Source organism: Athene noctua, chromosome Z, assembly GCF_965140245.1.
Source record: "Athene noctua chromosome Z, bAthNoc1.hap1.1, whole genome shotgun sequence".
NCBI classification, from domain to species: Eukaryota; Metazoa; Chordata; class Aves; order Strigiformes; family Strigidae; genus Athene; species Athene noctua.
In genome coordinates this window covers 26,886,365-26,905,668 of record NC_134077.1, presented here as the reverse complement: position 1 = coordinate 26,905,668, position 19,304 = coordinate 26,886,365, and the positions used below count along the sequence as shown (strand labels likewise).

General features: G+C 34.9%; 1 protein-coding gene across 4 annotated transcripts in view; it reads right to left on the bottom strand.

The window, feature by feature from the left end:
• Positions 1 to 19,304, bottom strand: part of AP3B1 (adaptor related protein complex 3 subunit beta 1) — a 157,913-nt gene that overhangs the window by 34,699 nt on the left and 103,910 nt on the right. For all 4 annotated transcript variants that reach the window (XR_012635523.1, XM_074932049.1, XM_074932048.1 and 1 more), the window contains 2 exons: positions 18,969 to 19,041; positions 18,016 to 18,122 (listed from right to left, as the gene is read on the bottom strand). Coding sequence is in view for 3 of the 4 variants with exons in the window: in XM_074932049.1 (XP_074788150.1) it covers positions 18,016 to 18,122; positions 18,969 to 19,041 (180 nt within the window). In the remaining variant the exon portion in view is untranslated. The remainder of the gene's footprint in view (positions 1 to 18,015; positions 18,123 to 18,968; positions 19,042 to 19,304) is intronic.

Here is a 19,304-nt window from a genome sequence, read left to right as displayed (position 1 = left end):
AACACTTCACTAAAAAGTAACTGAAGAGTGTAAAATGAAAAATACTCTGTGCAGTTAGCTGGTAATGGACCATATTATCAACTCAAGTTAGATTTATAGGATACAAACTAGTCACTAATAGTTATTTTATGACATAGCGTGTCTGCTTTTTTGGGTGAAGATTATTAAGATTAAACTTGCAAAACTTTTTTTTTTTTTTTTCCATACGGCTGTTTACAATGACAGAAATAAAAAAAAATTAAAATACAGACTGTCCTTCTACCCCATTTTGACTGAAAGACACCATGAATTAAAAGTCAGCGTAGGGACTCCACAGTGACATCATATAGGAACACTGTATTAGTACAAGTCAGACTGGCTCCCATGCTAACTGCACACGTTGAAAGATGATCCATAACCTAAAAGAAGCTGCAACTATTTTTAAACTACTTAGATAAGAACAAGAAAGGCAACATTAGGATTTTGCCTTAAAAGTCCCCTACTCATTAACCATGTCAAGGGAAAAGTGTAAGACCACTGACAGTAGTTTTGGCCTTCTTTATCCCAACAGAGCTGACTAGTTACAAACCACTGAATCCTCTGCACATGAACATGCTTCTTTTTGCCAGCTCAGTAAGTCCTCAATAACTAAGCTTAAGTTAAAACTGTTTCCCATAATTATTTGAAATAAAAAGCACTTCAGGACTTATTAAACCTACAACAGAAAACAGAGCTGATAATAATAATACTTCATGCAGGAAAGTTTTAAGCACAAAATTAAGTTTGTTGTATTTTTTCTTTTGTATTTATTCCTTAGCTTAATAATGCTGTAATAATAAATATATGATTAATTTTTGATCCTGATTCAGAAATGTATGTGTTTGGATAAAATATATTATTGGGAAAAGATATGTGCTTCCAAGAATGATGATAATTATAGTTCTATTCCTCTAAATTACATTCTGTTAGAGCAGTGGACTGAATCATTTAATCTAAGTAGTCTTTCTACTGCCCTCCTATTGGCAATACCCATGACATAATCCAAGAATTACCTACTGAGCTGTGAGAGCTATATCCTCTCTTACACTCACTGTAAGGCTATGCTCCAGTAATTCCGCAACAGCTAAGAGGAGAAGGGCTATCACGTAGCCCAGCCACATTTACATGATCTTTCAACTGAAGCTATGAGAGCAACTTAACTGTAATTTTACAGTATTAGGAGAAAGATGGAAAACCAGGCAAACAAAGGGAAGACAACTACTAGCAGGAAACAGTATATTCATGATCTTTTGCTCCATTACCAGTTACATTACTCATAGTCACAAGGCAACGTCTTCCTTATACAGCTCGTATAAAAAAAAATATTAACAATTAATTAAAAGATATAATAAAAATCAAACAAGGAACTGCAGAAAGTCAACATCCTACTCTGCATTATTTCAAAAGGCTGTAGTAAATCCCAACATTAGAGCATACTTAAATCATGCTAATATGGACTCTCAAACTAAGGACAGCATCCCTCTGACAGGGGACAGGGAAAACAAACAAGAAAGCAAGCTAGCTCATATTTTCTGCAGTCTAAAAAAAGCAACAGGAGACCATGATTTAATCTGGCCTAATTTATCTAGACATACAGATACCCGAGGACAACATGTAAAAGTCTGGAAAATACTTAAAATAAACTTTCCACTAAAGGCACATTTAACTGCTCTGCCTCTACTAAACACTTTCTAAAAGCCATGTCTGCTAGGAAGTCCTTCAATTTCCAATACGTCCTAACTCATTTTTGTACAGTCACCAACTTCTAGGCTCCACACTTCCTTAAATGATTAATGTCAATGAGGCTAATTGAAAATTAGCATATTAAATGTTCATATCTTCTAAACCAGTATTGGTTTCAGATTATTTCAGGCATTAGAAAGTGAGTTCCAAAAATTCTTACTGCATTTCAACATTAATAGAATAATACTTTAAAAACTTGAAAGGAAAATAAAAATCAAAAAACCTGAAATAACTCCCATTGATTCTGAAATGAAACAAATCTTAAACAAAAGAGAACTTTTATTATACTGCCCATAGTCTGTCCCTGTAAGGCTGCCAAAATTAATCCCTTTGCCTTTTTTTTTCACTTTAATATTTGTATGGTTTCAAACAGGTATAAAATCTTCCTTTCAGAGTAGTGTGTTCAAGGTAATCTGTGAATCTAGACATGATCAAAATCTCCTGTAATATTAAATTATCCCTTTTCCAATATTTTTATGTCCCTCAGATTATCCTATTGTTCTCTTAAAATATAACCAACTAGACAGCTTTCCAGTAACTCTGTATCAATAAAAAGTATCGCTCTTAGAGCATAAAAATGACTACATGATATAAAGGAAGCAGAATTAGGCCTTAACCTGGAGTTCATGAACTGCAGAAAACTCTATTAGTCTCATACCAGGTTAATCAAGCACTTTTAAAACTAAGCATCCACTTGTTTTGTATTTTATGTGTAACTGGGGGCCAGTGAGACAGATTGCATTTCGCATGTATAATAGAGCTTAAAGCTTTATATTACAACACATGGTTTTGTTTCAGATTTGGCATCTTTACCTTTTCCTTCTGCTGAGCACAATGAACCACATGAATAATCCAATGAAAAAATTAGTGCAATCTTCTAAAATACCACAAAAGAAAGAATTTCTGTAGCAACAAAATGGGAATATTCTTAAGTCAGGGTTATTACACAAACATGAAGGAAAGGGTTCAACTCAGTCTCATAATTATGGGCCACAAACCTTTGCATAAATTCAGAAGTGCACATTCTTCCCCACAGGGTACTCTGGGATCACCAGTGGACTATGAAATTGGCTTAAACAGATACTATGGGAGAATTTTCTTTTAACTGCATTTGCAGAAAATTCCAACACTCAAGGCTTAAACTGTATCCCAATCCAAGCTTCAACTTCTAAAATAATGGCAACCAAATCAAATTGTGAAATTTGTATCTGTGCATGGGAAACCTCAAACTTTACTGTCATTTTGTCTTATGTATGCTTCTACCAAACAAAAAGTAGACAGTCTGGTGGCTGATGCAAGTGTGTGACTTTCACCAAGCAGCATGGTATTTCAAACTCCTTTGCAAGAGTCATTAGGTGTTTCAAGGAAAAGGCATTCTCCCAATCTACAAACAAGGAATTTACTTCAATTTAGTGATTTGACCCTTCCACTGACCACCTGAAGAGAAAGTCTCGGGATTACCTGAAGAGAAAGTCTCAGGATTACCTGAAGTAGCTTAAGAATTAGAAAAACAGAATAAGGTGGCAGCCTCATCTTGCATCCCAATTATGAATTTGAAATAGTGGACACTGCCGAGAGGGATTAATATAGATTTTGGCACTGGATCTAATAAAGAAGTTCCTACAAATGATTTCTAACATATTATTTTGACTTTGCAAACAGCCAGTACTCTAGAGACCTCTAAAATGAAAACATACTGAACCCTACTGGCTATAACGTATAAGTTTACAGTTAGAGTTATACTATAACAACTCCTGCGTATTGGTTTCTTCCAGTGGAAGCACCTAGATCAAACCTTGCCCCAGAAAAGGCTCTCTTGCATCAGACTGTGAAAGTTGAAACACTTACTAAGCAGTATTACCTACAAGCCAAAGTGAACTCAGCCTGTAAATATATTTGAAATCTAGCAGATATTTATGAATGCTAAAATGTAAGTTACATCTTTGCCAGTTTAGTACGACTGTATTTGAATCTTGGTCACTACATTTTTGTTCAACGATGTAACATGTTATTTTGGTTTCTATCAGGATGGTCTTAATGCACAGTAACCCACCTGCAAGGACAACAATCCAAAATCAGAACTGAATCCACTGCACATATACATCTGTATTAGCACTTCCTCAATGTGCATGTAGAATCTCTGCATGTACTGGAATACATCTCTTACATATCATATTGATGTGCTCATTTCCCCCAATTTTTATTTAATTTTACACATAATATTTTAACCTGAAAAAATCCATATTCCTTAGTTTGTGAAAACTATAGTTGACCTGAGACAACGGCTAAAATACAGCTTTTCTGTGTTTAGTTTTCCTTAAGCTTCACTTTTTGGCCTTAAAAAGAAAGAAAGAAAAAATTCTGTTTGTTTGTAAAAAAATTTTGTTTGTTTGTCAGTTTGTATCAGTTTGTAGACAAAGAGGTCTATTTAGAACCAGTTACCTTCAGTTTATTTGTTTAAATTCAAAAGCACACTTCTGGTTTTCTGGACTTGGAAACAAAATTTGTGGCATCTAATGACTTATTCAGCCTTCATGAGGACACTTTTTTAAACACTCATCAAAAAGAAATGCCACTCAATAACCATCCACACACAGCTCCGAGAGTTGTAAGCAACAACATGCACAGCATAGTGGAAACAAAACCCCTCACCCTATGGATATCTCTAATTGAGGCTCTACTATACAGACACAGATCCCGAATGTAAGCACGCTGCTTTACACAGTAGCTGTGGCCATAGTTAAGACCTCAATTGATGACTGAAGGCAAATTAGGTAAGTAATTTTTTCTTGTCTACTTTTGAAATTACCTTGGTACTAACCAATAGAGAGTGTTTCTGCTACTATCGTCTAAATTCTCCAAAGACTGTTTGTCAACTGAGCACAAATATATTTAATCGTAGTTGAAATGTATGATTTATGGGGTAAGGATATGTTCTAATGCTGTTCTAATGTTACAAAGCTCCTTCAGCAGAAACAGTAGAATGATTTTTGTACGTTATTCCTAAAAACATTCCAAACTAATAATAGTAAAAATTTGTACACAAACTTTCTTTTACAGCCATGAATTTCTAAACTTCACTATACAATTAGAAGATCTATTTTACAGCTCTTACAAATGTACCTTTCCCCAATTATTCTGGCATCTTCAAATCAAGAACGCAGATTCTAGGGACTAGAAATACCAAGTGACACTGTATGCAGCCATATAAAGACAGAAATGTTTCCTAATCCAAGCAAAAAAAAGTTCAAAATGAAAACTTTCATCAGCTGCATAGCAACCAAAATTAATTCAAGAAAATGCTAGAAAGGCTTTTTTTTTTTTTTTTTTTAGTTTCAGTATGTCAAGGTACTGTTCACAAAGACATTAGGAGAAAAGCATGCAAAAGTAAGGTGAAAGTCTGCCACTAAAGTGAGCTTTTAAAAACTCATCTCTCTGATGATACTATATTTAATCACATCATTGTTCAACAGACTATAAATGAATGAACTCTCTCTCAAATATCCTCTACTGTCTATGGCATAAGAGCACTGAAAACATTTCTAAATGATTCTGGTGTGAGAAAACAGTGACACATCACTTATCAACCTTTTAAAAAACAACCCTAACATGAGTTTGGAGGTGGGCAGTAGAGCATATCCCAACTTTCTGCAACTGTTAGCACGAACATTTAGAGTACATTAAAATACGTTTGTATTGACACAATTTTAAAAACTCCAGGTCGCCTTATTTTAACACTTGTAATGTCACTGTATTTCACTTATTTTGTACTGCTAGCCTACAAGTCATGTGGTAACACACTACCTGTGTCAGGAATGATACGCCCTAACAGCAGCAACACCTCTCAACAAGTTAGCCCATGCATAGGTTTACACTCAATGACAAAATATTTATTTTCCCAAACAAGGGGTTTTTTTACATTTTGGGACAAAATCTCAATATTATAATTTGAATATCAGGTGTTTCATTCCATGTGGTGATGACTCTTCAAGTAACAGTGACAAGATGGAGTCTTACATGCATCAGCCATGAGGTCAGGCTAAAAAACCATTACTAACAGTTCCAGAAATCAAGACATTATGTTAGTTACAGAGCATTTACTCCTGTTTTCATGTATCTTTAACAAGTATTTAATTTCAAGGTTTACAGACCCTTAGGATGGTTAGATATAAGTATAAATAAGTTACAGGGCAAATTTTGATCCTGATCAGCAAAGTATCTTCCAGTGAAATCTTAGGCTTCCCTTCATATTGCTCTAAATTCTGCTTTTTGTGCAATCCAAGCTTCAGTTAAGCACAGCTCAATCAAGAAAAAAGGTGAACAAAAGTTTATACCCATCATAACATCCTTATATGCAAAATAATTATCTGTATTCACTAGCAGTGATTCATATACTTAGAACATTTTGAAATCTCACCATCACTGCACATTGAAATCCATAAACTGTCCCCCCACTGAGAAAGTGAACTTCAATATGGACTTTTCAGCAGACTATATAAATTCTGAGTGAAGAAATAATAAAGTCTGTTTCTTCATTTGCAGTTAGCAGAATATGCCAATAAACATGCTGATAAAGATATGAAATGATGTCATTTGAAATTATAAAGGACCTCTATGTTTTTTGACTGTCACTCCTAAGTATAAAAATACAAAAACCCCAAACTATAATCAGTCATACAAAAAACCCTGTGCACAATTTGTAGATGCAGCTGAAGGAAGGAGGCTTCTAAAAAATACATGCTACAATAGCATGAATCTTTGAATGTAAAGCATATGAAAAGTTGTATTTTTATTAATTTCTAGCTAAGAGCTTTAAATTTTTCTTCCTACTGTGATGTACAGCCCTCAGAATATTCACCATAGTCTCACAATGCTGTGCTGCACATGACATGCAAAAGCCTTAACATGAGGACACTCAATTTTCTATTTTATCAGTTTTACATATAATACTGGGCAAACAAATATGAAATATTATAACTTGTTAAACATCTCATAGGTAGGTTTAAAAAAAAATTCTTGCTGCACCCTAAAAGAAAGTAATGTATTGGGTATACAATTGTAATGAAGTTGAACTGAGTGTTATATATAGTTAATATATGTTATACAAGAAAATTATATCGACAGCATTCTGGGTGTGGTATAAATTTACATTCTATTTCTATTATAATTCTGCTTTTGCAGTTAAACAAACTTTGTCATAGGATCATCATTTATTGTGACCCTCTGAAAATAAAGTGAACACTGATTATCACATTCTCTGGCACATGTCGCATCTCTGTCACTAAACAATGTCTTAATTTTAAATTCTTGTTCAGAATCACTGCTTTGACAACTACTGTCACTGTTCAAGGTCTGCACGAAGCTTCAAACTGCATATTATCACCCATTGACAAACTCGACATTTTATGAAGAGCCCCTTCTCACACTGACTTATACTCCTTACCCTGTGTAAATAAGTAACAATTCATTTTATAACCTTGACTTTAAAGTCCAGCCCTTCCACCCTCTTTTTTCTTCTTCCTAAACAACTGACAAAGAACAAGGAAGCTGATTGAAGGGGTCCATTATGTATCAACTTAAAGAAAGGCAAAGTGATTGATGAAACTAGCAGTCACCTTCACTGCTAGCTACTGCACCTGTATCCTTTTTGTCAAATGACCTGAAAATCCTGCTGACAGTTTAACATTCACCACAAGGATACACTCTCTAGTACTGTAGTTTTGAATATTTTTATTTGCTCAGAAATTCAGGAGAACATTTTTTAAGATGGATGTGCACATCTAAAATTAGTAGCAATTTGTATTTTCTCCCCACATATCTTGTGCTTTCTAGCAGTTTACTTGGCAAAACTATTAAATAATACTTGCCAGTAAACTGGCAAACCACAGCTCCTCTGCAGGCATCACACAGTTAAATCATTCACATTATGATCACCATTTCAGTAAAATTTGCCAACTGCGGTAAGAGAATCTGAGTTAATTTCCTTATCATGGAAGAAAAGCAGTTTTCACGTTTCAGACTAAGTTTCAGACCTTTTCAGCAACAATTGTTTAAAAACAAAAACCCACTTTTTTGTTATTATTTTCAGTTTTAAAATAGTATCTGTCTACTTTTAATACAATTCTGGGTTAGCAGATCAAGTAGAAATAAATTTCTTTTAGCCTCAAAAAGACGATTAAAAACATCAACCTTAAACCATTCCTATGGTACTGCAGCTGGTCTACTACTCTCTGTATGAAATAAAATTTTCACTGGGAAAGTGACAATTGAGAGGCAGAAAAATCTCAAAAATAATAATAAAAAAAAAGCTGCTTTACTCTGTCTGGGACACAGCACCATTTCCTTTGGGCATTTATTACCTGTTAAAAACCAATCTTTTGGTGAGTGGCAGTTCAGGGTTTTTGAGAGCAAGCTGCAATATTTCTTCGGGTCTGCAGAGTCATAATTAAAGCTGAACTGAGTGGAATTGGAGAGGGAAGGTCAGTGAGGTGCCGTATGAGAGATGAGGCTGGGCTGATGGGCACCAAATGAACAAATTATGATGGGCCCCACTCAATGTGATGAGGTCAAATGCTTGTTTCTACCCACTGACAGTTCAATTTCCCTGAAATGTCTCTCGGTTCTCTATGAGCTAATTATGAATGAAAAGTTATCAACTGTCCTCACCAAAAAGAGCTTTCTTGGAGCTTTTAATGTCAAAATATTGTTAGAAATGTATGCTGGCCCAACTTTTTAGCCAAACAATACCCAGAATAATCTAAATACCAGTGTTATACTATATTCATTTTACCTGCAGTACAGACGTAAAACATTCTTCAACTGTTATTAGATAAAACACACATAAATTTTATAAAGCAAACCCATATTACCATTTATTATTAAAAGGTACCATGCTTATAGCTTTGTATAACATAAACCACGTAATTTTCAAATATTTCCATATTAATTGCCAAAAAAATATTGTTGGATTTTTAGTTCTAAAGTACCAGTGCTCAGCTGTATTCCAGCAACAAGATGGATACTTCTGCACAACTCCAAAGCAACTGATAAAAATGTATAGTTCTTTCGTGGAGCCCCAGTTTTCAGGGCAGTCTCCTGATTGCCTTTGTGAAATAACATCTTTTGAAAATTCAAGCACATATGGTTGCATATACTTCCAAAGTTTTAGATAAGCAGTAAACATCGACATTTTTTAATAGACTAGTACAGAAGTTGGATCTTTGAAGTTAAAAGAGAATAGAAAAGTGAACAGACTTTAACAATTGAGGAGTGTCTGAGTAATTCCAAGCTACTTATTTGCATAGAAACATAATTTTGAAGACTTTTTTTGCCATAGTTATTCTCTACTTCAAAGTTAAGAAATGATAGTAGTCTAATGCTTTGATTTAGAATGTTACCTGGCTTCCTTTCATTACAGAGCTGTTTCTATTTGATGTTTACTTATAAGTCAGAAATTTCAAAGAAAACACCTTAGAACAGGTGATCAGAACTTTCCTTTGCAGTGTATTTTTATATTTATACATGTACTACCCACGTACTTGGCACTGCACAAGATGGGACTGTGTGAAATACCAACTTATAAATTATACCAATTAACGCAACTGTAGCACACACATAGTTACAATAGGATTTAAAGTCAGATTGTATCTGATACGTATTTATAAACTAGAAGTATTTTTCATATGTTAAGAATATAACGAAATGAGTGGTGATAATGTAAAGGGAAACTTTTAAGTCAGTGTTTTCTAAAAATTCAAGTTTAAGGTTGTTTAAAGAACCTGGCTAAAATAAGCAACTGCAAAAGAGTAACACAAATTAATCACAAAGTTCAAAGCAGCCATTTATGTGGCTAGCATATGTAGCTATAATATAAATGTAAGCCTGAAGGTTTTCAGTACAGAACAGTATTAAATTTATCAATGTAACAGTTGCTGTCATTGTAGTTGGCATACTATCTTATTAGATACACTGTTGATCAAGTGTTATTACAACAACAAAAAAACCCACAACTGTGCTGCACAGGGTCTTCATGTTTAAGTACCACAATTAAAAACAGAGAAGTGCAGTTCATTCATTACAGAACCTTTTCAGGAAGTTGATTTTTTCTAATTCTTATTGTAATTGCATTGTTCTAATCCTGTATTATAAAGGCAGCTGCTTGCCTATCATTTGTACTTTCCTCATTAATCCTGACTCAGTGAATTAACCTTTAATTACAGCCGTTAAAATTGAAATGAGCCTCTTGTCTGGCTGGGGCTGCCCCCTTCCAGTGCATGAGACTGATGAAAATTTTTAGGGTCAATGAATATGTCCCATGTCATGTCTGATAGATGCTAAAAATGTGAGGAGGTAAATGTTACCTTAGAAAGAGATGTGGTTGAAATTTTTAAGAGCTAGGTTTTATTGACAAAATAAAACAAAAAACACATCTTAGGCTACCTTTCTCTTCTGTCTGAGTTACATAGCATAACACACATACAGACATTCTGTTTTACATACATTACCACACTACATACTTAAAGAATAACTTATGGAATCATCATCATGAATTACACATACTTGTTTTTAAACACTCAGCACCAAATCTGTTTACAACAGTCTTATTTTGAGAAGCATATAATATGTATTTTTCATGTTGGAAAGAAAAAGAAGCATTACTTTAAATTGTCTCATAGATCTAAGCATTTAATTCTCAAAAAAGTTGGATTAGTTTTAAGGACAGTACTGACTTCTAACAGAAGACAAAAAAAGAACAATGGTCTCCTCACAGTAACTTATCTAAAGGAGTTTATTTTTTGCAGCAACACCCCCTCAATTTACTTTCTATTTTATAAATAGGATTTAAAAATTGTAATTGCACTTTCTTTGCAATTTTAGCACTTTTATTTTTAAATTCAATATATGAATATTGGTTTAATTTTTTTCACTCCAACATAACAAAATAGCCAAACAGCAGTGAATCAGGAGCACTACTGTTAATCAAAGACCTGGTTACTCAGAATAAAATTTAATTAATGTACAAATTGCTAACTAATCATGTTATATAATTATACATTGCATACAAGTAATTTACATACATGTAATTTATATAATGTATACATTATATATAAAAGCATAAACAAAAGACCCAACCTGGAGAACATCTAGTACTAAAACACCCAGCAGTCAACTAAATCAATGAGATTATACGTAGTAATAATACAACATACCTCTCAGACTGGGCATACTATTATTTGGGCCAATGTCTTGTATTAGAAACTTGTTTCTGACTCAGAACAAAGATCATGTTTGAGCTTCCAAATTAAATTCTTGGATTGATGTAACAGAAAAGAAGTTGAAGATTCTTATAATAATTCTTAAGTGTAGAGCTTGTTAAGTATTAATTCATTTAATAAACATAACATGTTAAAGGCTTGAACACTAATAAACATCACAAATATTAATAAATGGATTTCTAACGAAAGAATAAAGGTGAAATGACACTTTAAAAAATAGTGTCATAGAAGTGGGTTTTTTTCAAGCTATCATTTTTAGGGGTATGTGGAAGCAATTTCTCAAAGGACATTATAACTTTCAAACACTTGATGTAACACATATACTATGTTACCAGTTTCAGAAAATCCTCATACAGCAAATTTATATAAACAAAGAAAACTAAAACTAAGTATGCAGGAGGTCTGTTTGATTCCTTCTTCTGTCTTGGCAATGGTTAATATCTGCTGATGAGCAGCTACATTCATTTGCAGATCTCCAAGAGCTTCCCAAGGTGAGTAAGCATCATTATCCTCATTTTTCAGATGGAAAACTAAAAGATTAACTTACTCCCTCCAGATCACACAGCAAGTAGTAAGCCAAAAATAGAACTCATTTTCCATATGTAACACCCAGTTCTGTATCCACTGGACCACGCTGCTTTCCCACAAGCATCAGTCACACCTAATCAGCTGCATAGCTGAATTTTGGGTGGCACCAGGAGAAAGTTGCTTTTTAACTCTTAAATTTAAGACTACACCTTTTCACTTGCTTCACAGGTATAAACTTTCCCAGGCACCCTACGAACATTGAAACAAAGTGGTTTCAATTAAGCTTTATATTAGTTAAAAATATTGTAGAGCACAGAGTAGGGAAAAAACGGAGACAACACAGATACTTTAAACTGCTCCACATGGAAAAACCACCATCATAAGCTGGAGAGCAAACAACGCAGAACTCCAAAAACTCTGCTCAGTGTCCAAGTGTGGTCAACAACGCAAACAAGTTATAAGCACACACAGCGATAGGATACATGTAGACTATCTTGTGGCACACTTCCCCTTTCACCTCCCCCCTCCCGCCCCCCCCCCCCCAAACCTTCCCAATCTCAATCTTTACATAAAAAAGTGGGCTCTAGAAGTATAATGGCAACAATTAACACATAGGTGTTGGAAGTGTGAGAAAAGCAAAACAGCAAAGAGTCTGCAAAACACACATCTCCTTAACACATGGTGCCCAGAACACACAGGACGGGATGGGTATCCAGTGATTTGTGCTGCCATGGCACCAAGGAGGAATGCGAAGCCAGGTGGAAGCCACATGGTCCCATTCTTCCACTTTTCTCAAGGTACATTTGACATGACTATGCAGATTTATCTCCTCCTCTTCCCCTTCTCTCAAGGACTGTTTTGCAGTACTCTGTGGATCTTATCTCTCATTCTTCCTCTTTTCCCACAAAAACAGTGCACACCTTGCACCAAGGAATATGCTGTGTCATTACTCTGAAACAATGGCTTGACCACAGTCCCACCCACTCACACATACATACTTAAATAAATACTACCCTGAGTTTGTAGGGACAGATTGATGGGTTTGTGCTCCTGGCCCCATCCCAGAAGGGACGCCTTTTGGTAAGATTCAAGCCCTTGGCTATGCCGAGTGATTACCCAGGAACTGTGTGTGATTGCAATTGGGTTTTTATATGTAGTGGTATATAGCCAACCTGCAGTTTGTGCGTTTGCTGTAGGCAATCTTAAAGAATCTGTAGATGTTGCACAAGAATAAACTGTACTATCTGTGAACCTGACTGCTTCTCTTGAATGTAACTGGACCTACAGCACAAGGGCTGTTCATGCATCTGGTGTCAGGCCTACGGTTACGGCCCTAACTAGCATACCCATTAAGAGGTAAGTCCAGCCGCTCCTAGCCCCTCTAATCTCTGAGGACCAGCTAGAAAGCAAGGGGATTTCTTACCAAATTAATTCATTATTTTAAATGCATAAATAGGAAACAGCTTTCCTGTGATAAGACACAAAAAGATGGAACATTTCTTACAGGAAACTGAAAAACAGGAGGGCAAATGGTAAACTATAAAAAATAATAAAATATTAAGGATACCTTAATAAACCTGTGTTAGCATAATGCAAAACCACAAAAACATCTGATAGATGTGGCTAACATTGAAAACCAATTTAAAAGAAACATCTTTTGTCTGAGTAAAAAACTTCAGAAGCATCCTAAGAGGGACTGGATATATTTACAGAAATATAAAACTGTTTATTTAAAAACCAATGGTAGTTGATCAAAATCTCTCTGAGAACACTGGGCAGAAGACGATCAAGAATCTAGCTGAACCATTGCATGCAGTCTGTTGCTATCACAAGTGATTACACTACGTCTCTTTCATGACATTTGCAAGTTAATGTTTGTTCTCATACAACCATTACTGAGGTAAGAACTCAGATCAGAGCTTATATGAATGACAAATGCAAGTAGTTAAGTAATAATTATTACTATCAAAGCTCTGAAAAAATAAAACGCATGAAGTTGAGTGCACACCAATACCTATGTGGAAGAACTACTATTCATTTCGCTCTGTAGGATTTTGCAAATTTTTAAGCACTCATGCTAACCTTTCCTGCAAGCAGCATACCAGACTAGAGCCATGATATAATCCATTATTGCAGTCCTTGTGTTTCTGGTACTTCTAAGAACAGAACCTTCACACAGGACAAGAATATACTTCAGAGTCAATCTTAACACTTGCTATAACGGAATCAGAAACAGCCTAAATGGGCAAAGCAATCCAAATGATAAGAAAGTCTTCCCCTGGAAAGGCTTAGGAATTAAAATACCATTTAAGGTGTTCTCCTATTCTGAAAATACCTCTAGTTGAATAGTGAGGGAGTTCACATTTACTATTTCTCAAGGAATTCTATAAGTGTGCTCAATTTGGAATTAAATGTATTTATCACCTGGTTTGACAGGTCTGCAGCTCGACCTTGACTTTTGTCAAAAGCTATTATTTCTGCTCTATGCATCACCACTCTAAAGTTCTCAAAGTGGATTTCAGTCAAAAGTTCTGTAGAAGACATGAGACAGAAAACATGATGATTTACTCCTCCCTTCCTAAACAGTTTCTGTGGAAGTCCAAGTAGGAGGAAACAATAAAAATGTGTATTGCCAGTAATAACTACTATCAAGAGAATACACTGAACATGTTGAATAAAACCATAGTAAGTAAAGCCGTACCACTTCTACAATTATACTATAATTCCACATGCACAACAATTAATGGCAACACTAAACTGTTGCATCAAATATTTTTATAAGTACCTTCTCACTAAAACAAGTTTTCCCCTCTTTTTGATACATGCTTTTACCATGAACTTCTCTTATTCACGTATTTTTCCCCAAATTATCCTCTATTTGGGGCAGGGGAAACAATCTTCTTCCCTCAAATCCTACTCAGGTCATACTTCCACACACTTTTTGCCCCACCCAACTGCTGCTACCATCAGAGCTCATATCCTGCTGTCAATTATTCCTTGTACTAACACTGTAAAACACTGTTCTAAATCATAACAAATGTCTTGCTACCAAAGTAGTATTTCCTTCTCACTAATTTTATTTTTAAAATTATGTGTCATTTTTACCAGTTAATTGTCATATGTAGCATACTCAGGGCTCTACACATATAGGAGAGCAGACGCTTTTATATCTTTACCATCTAAAATCCTCATGAGTAAAGAACGGGTGGTTTAGCTTTTTTTCTCAGCTGTGTGATGGGTAGGAACAGATGATCACTCCTGTCCTCTGTTTCTCTCTGATACCATAGCGCTCTCCTCTTCCTCCTCTCACTATTCCTGCTCAAAATATTATTCCCTGCAGCAGGTTATAACTCTTCCTGTCCTTATGTCATCCATGAGTGTTGCTTTCAATTCTCTCTTCTTTCACTTTATGACCTCTCTTTAGAGGACAACACCTATTCACACTGTTTTCAGAAAACCACTTTACACTGACAGCTTGCAGCTTTCTCTCATGTAGGCTTTCATTGGCACCACATCTTTAAGCCTGCAAATGTATCTATCAAAAACTCAATGGACTCCAAATGCAGAGTTTCCTCAAGCACTTGGGTCTCACTTCCCTTGCATCTACACCCTGAAAAGCCCCACAGTAGCCTCTGGTGACCTCAGTTACCTCAGGTTTGGTTGAGCCACCTTAAGATGGACTACATGTACCAGGGCAGAAGGATACACAAGGATATACTATGTTGTGCATCCAGTTGGAAAAAAGTTATCGATAAATCACCAGGGTATTTTGTTTTTCCTGGAACGAACTATAATATGCAAGTGTGCGTTTATATGATGGGGAAATGTGCTATATATAAACATAGATCACAAAAACAAATGAGCTGCAGGACAAAGCATCAGGTTGTGCACTGTAGTTTCTATTCAAGGTTATGTTGGGTTTGTAGGTTTAAAGGGACCCATACCATTACTCTAAAACCATTCTTGTATTTATGTTTTCATAACGTTCAGCAGCTATGAATTTGGAGTTCTATGTTTTCTAAAAATTGTACCCAATTACAGTGCTGAATGATTTGAATAATAGACTGCCTGACACATTCCAAAATAAATGGCTGCTACATTTCTTTGATATTAGGGTCATATACTGTACTTACCTATTTTTACTCCATGCTCTCCACTGCCTAGTAATAAATTAATTTCTCACTGTTAGTTTGGCATGTGGCCTACAGTTAAATTCATCTTCTTTCCCACTGAAGAAATAAAAAGTTTTCTGAAGTATGACAACTATGCTCCTTATTTTTAGAATTAGTCATCACAGATTAAACTCAAAATACTATTTTTAAGAGGGATATTCCCACACAAAGTCTTAAGATTTTTTAAAATTTTCATATTTAGAAAATTACCTGATAGTGCTGAACAACATGTGACAATAGTTATCTAACTACTTGCACACAAGACTTTTTACAATATATGGATATAATTTGAAAACACAATTTTTAACCTCAGTGTTTAATTTTGCTTCCTGGTACACAAAACTCAGCAAAAGACCTCATGTACATTTGCAGTTATCGAGGCAATGAGAGCTGAGTTTACATCTGAAAACACAATACAGTCCAAAACATGTAATCATTATCCAGGCAGCAACAATTAGTCCTTATGTGATATAGGCTGTTTCCCGAGCGGGGAGTATGAGGAAATGTTCCAGCTTCCTTGCTGGTTACATGTTTTACCAGGAACTCAGCAGTAGCAAGAACACATTTTGCAGAATCAACCCTTTTATCCAGAACTTCTGCCTTTTAGATTGCACCTTGTAGCTCCTCCTAATTTTCTAGAATTAATACTAATACTCTATTTCATTGCAGCTACCTTCTGAAGAATGGGGAGCAGCAATTTAACAAATGAATAGTGGCAATTATCAGGAAAGTAAGCATAGATGTGGGAGTGGAACATGTGTCCAGGTACAGCAGACTAAAGACATTGTCAACAGGGGTGTAAAGCTGCTGACGTTACCCATTGCTATCTTTAACTTACCCTCAAAGATGACAATTATGAAGTAAAGCAAAGACATCAGAGTCATTCTTAAGCTAACCCAGATCCAGGAAAACAGATGTTTGCCTGTGTTTTGAGCTGTCAAAGCCATAAAGGACGGCAAAGAAGCCATTGTGGGATTGCAATCACAGAAATAACAACACAGTTGTAACTGTGTTTACACTCAGGTTTGCCACCTAATGCTGCATACTGCACTCAAAAATAACACCGAAGAGAATTTCTGGCATTTTCAGACTGTGTAACATGTGAACAACTATGCATCAGGTAAAGTTACATGGATTGTTACTGCTCTGCTGGAAATTTAAATTGCATCACAATTTTCTTAGATCAGGCCAATAACCAACACATTATCTGAAAGTCTACCTGTTCACCACCAAATTTTAAAGCCTGTAAATATGAAACTGAATCAACAGCTAAAATCTTTTACTTCTTGAGTCAAATAATTCATGCAACTCCTTTATGTAAGAAGTATTTGATTTTGCAAACGTACTGCTCCCAAAGCCAGCACAAAGTACTTTATCAGCAATTATTAAAGTTGCAGTGTAGGTTCTATATACCAGTCTCATTAGAAACAAAGCTAGGCTAAAAAAATGCCTGTGCCTCTGGTATTTTTTCTAGTCACTTCCACCCACTTTCACAAGGATAAGTATCCTATGTTATACTGCTACAATTCCTTATTAAATTGCAAATTTAAATTGGGCACACAAAATGACTGAAAAAAAAACCCCAAACCAAAACAGAACAGAAACTACCATCCATTCCCCCAACACAGCAATACCCTCTGCCTCCATGGCTTTGCTAACCTTAATTATACCTATAGTTTTGAGATTTCCTAATGGAAAGTGCTACAAAGCAGGAAGTACAAACAGAATGAATCATGACACATACTGATACATCACTGATTGTAAATCTATACCCTTTTTATTTGCACCCAGGGGCTGTGATTCATCTACTCATGAAAAAATACTTCCAAGTAGCAAAATGTCATAATTGGAGCCATGTACAGAAAACAAACGGGCTGAGGATTAACGGGTATGTGATTTTCTCCTAGTTTTTATTTTTGATAGTGTAGCAACTAAATGATTTTAAAGATTTGTATAGTTTAGATATTTATTTTACTTATTTCATAAATTAAAGTTTCTGCGAGGCAGAGAAAAAGACAAATTGAAGGAGAAAGTTGAAAATCCTTGAAGGCACCCTTCTCAGACATGCAATATTCATACTTTTCTCCACATTTCAGAATGTAATTAGTACAGATAAAAAAAGCTGTCAGACTTGCATGTAAACCAGAATTTCATACAAGACCTTTACAGATGAAAGTACTTAAAAAAAAAATCACTTTAATGACTGCCTCAAAAACATGTGAAATGGTTAAATTAAGACACACACCCCACTTCCCACCTCCTTTTTAAAGGCTACTTACATCTATGACTGATGAATTTGACAGACTTAATCCTTCTAGGTCTGCTGTTGAACTTGGGGACAAAACAGCTGCTATAGGAACTGCCACGGGAGTTGTCACAGGACAGACTAGAAATAAAAAGGCAACTGATTTAAAAAATAAAAAATACTAGGAAGGACAATAAGCTATTTTCATTAAGTGTAAAAAGGTTTTACGTCTTGATCTTCTTATTTTATCCTTCTATACATATGTTTCTTAATAGCAGAAGATTATTTTTTCAGACATATGACCCCAATACTCAAAATAAACAATGAAAATATAAATAAAATTGATATGCGTATAGATCGTGTTATTTACATTAGAAATATTTTGTCCTCCTCTCCCATTTTTTCCTCTTTTATCCTTCACAGTCTGATCCATAATATGAAGCACATTTTCAATTACAAGCTATGTGCAAAGTACATATTAATGCAATTGTAACATGTTGCACCTATAGAAGTAGAATTGAAGAACAGCACTACAAAGAATAGCCAAAAAACAATGCCAGCTCTACCATACCCTTCCAAGATTACGTCTTAAGCCATTCTTCAAAACTGTGATTTTTAGTTTCTAATTACAGTACCACGATTGGTTCATAGGTTGCACAGATGTACAAGTAGCATCCATTGACAACTGAAAAATAAGCCCACTTTAAGAGAAAACAAGTCCAGACATACAAAAAATTTTCAAAATAAATGTTTTACATACCGATACATTCAAAACTTTGAAACTATTTCTCAGTTCTAAAATAAACAAAATCATGTATTGTAATAATTATGCTTAAAAATAAGTTCATAGTCTAAGCAATTTTTTTTTTGTCAGGAAGCTGGTACAATAAATTAACATAATCAATGTTTCAGACATTTAGAATTCATTGAATTAACAGAATTGAATTTATGCCATGGGAAAAATGAGGCTTTAATCAAGATACTTACAATCATCTAGATCTAAGAGAAACACATCTTTTCTGTTTGAAGCTTTTCTATCTTGTACCAGTTTTTCTTCTTTCTGTCAAAAAATATGAGTATTTTTTCTTTTACTATATCAGCAAAATAAAACTCTTTAATACTTTTACAAAGCAAAGTGTATCTTCTCTGCTGTAAAAGAAAACTGTATCCATTTTCAGAGCTCAGCATTCAGAGAATTTACCTAGTGAGAGACATTTCTTTATACAGGTAAACTGAACCTAAACTCCACATTTGAGTTACATTTACTCCTCTGAAGCTCATGTTTTAGTTTAATATTAATAACAGTTGCTACTCAAAGAATCT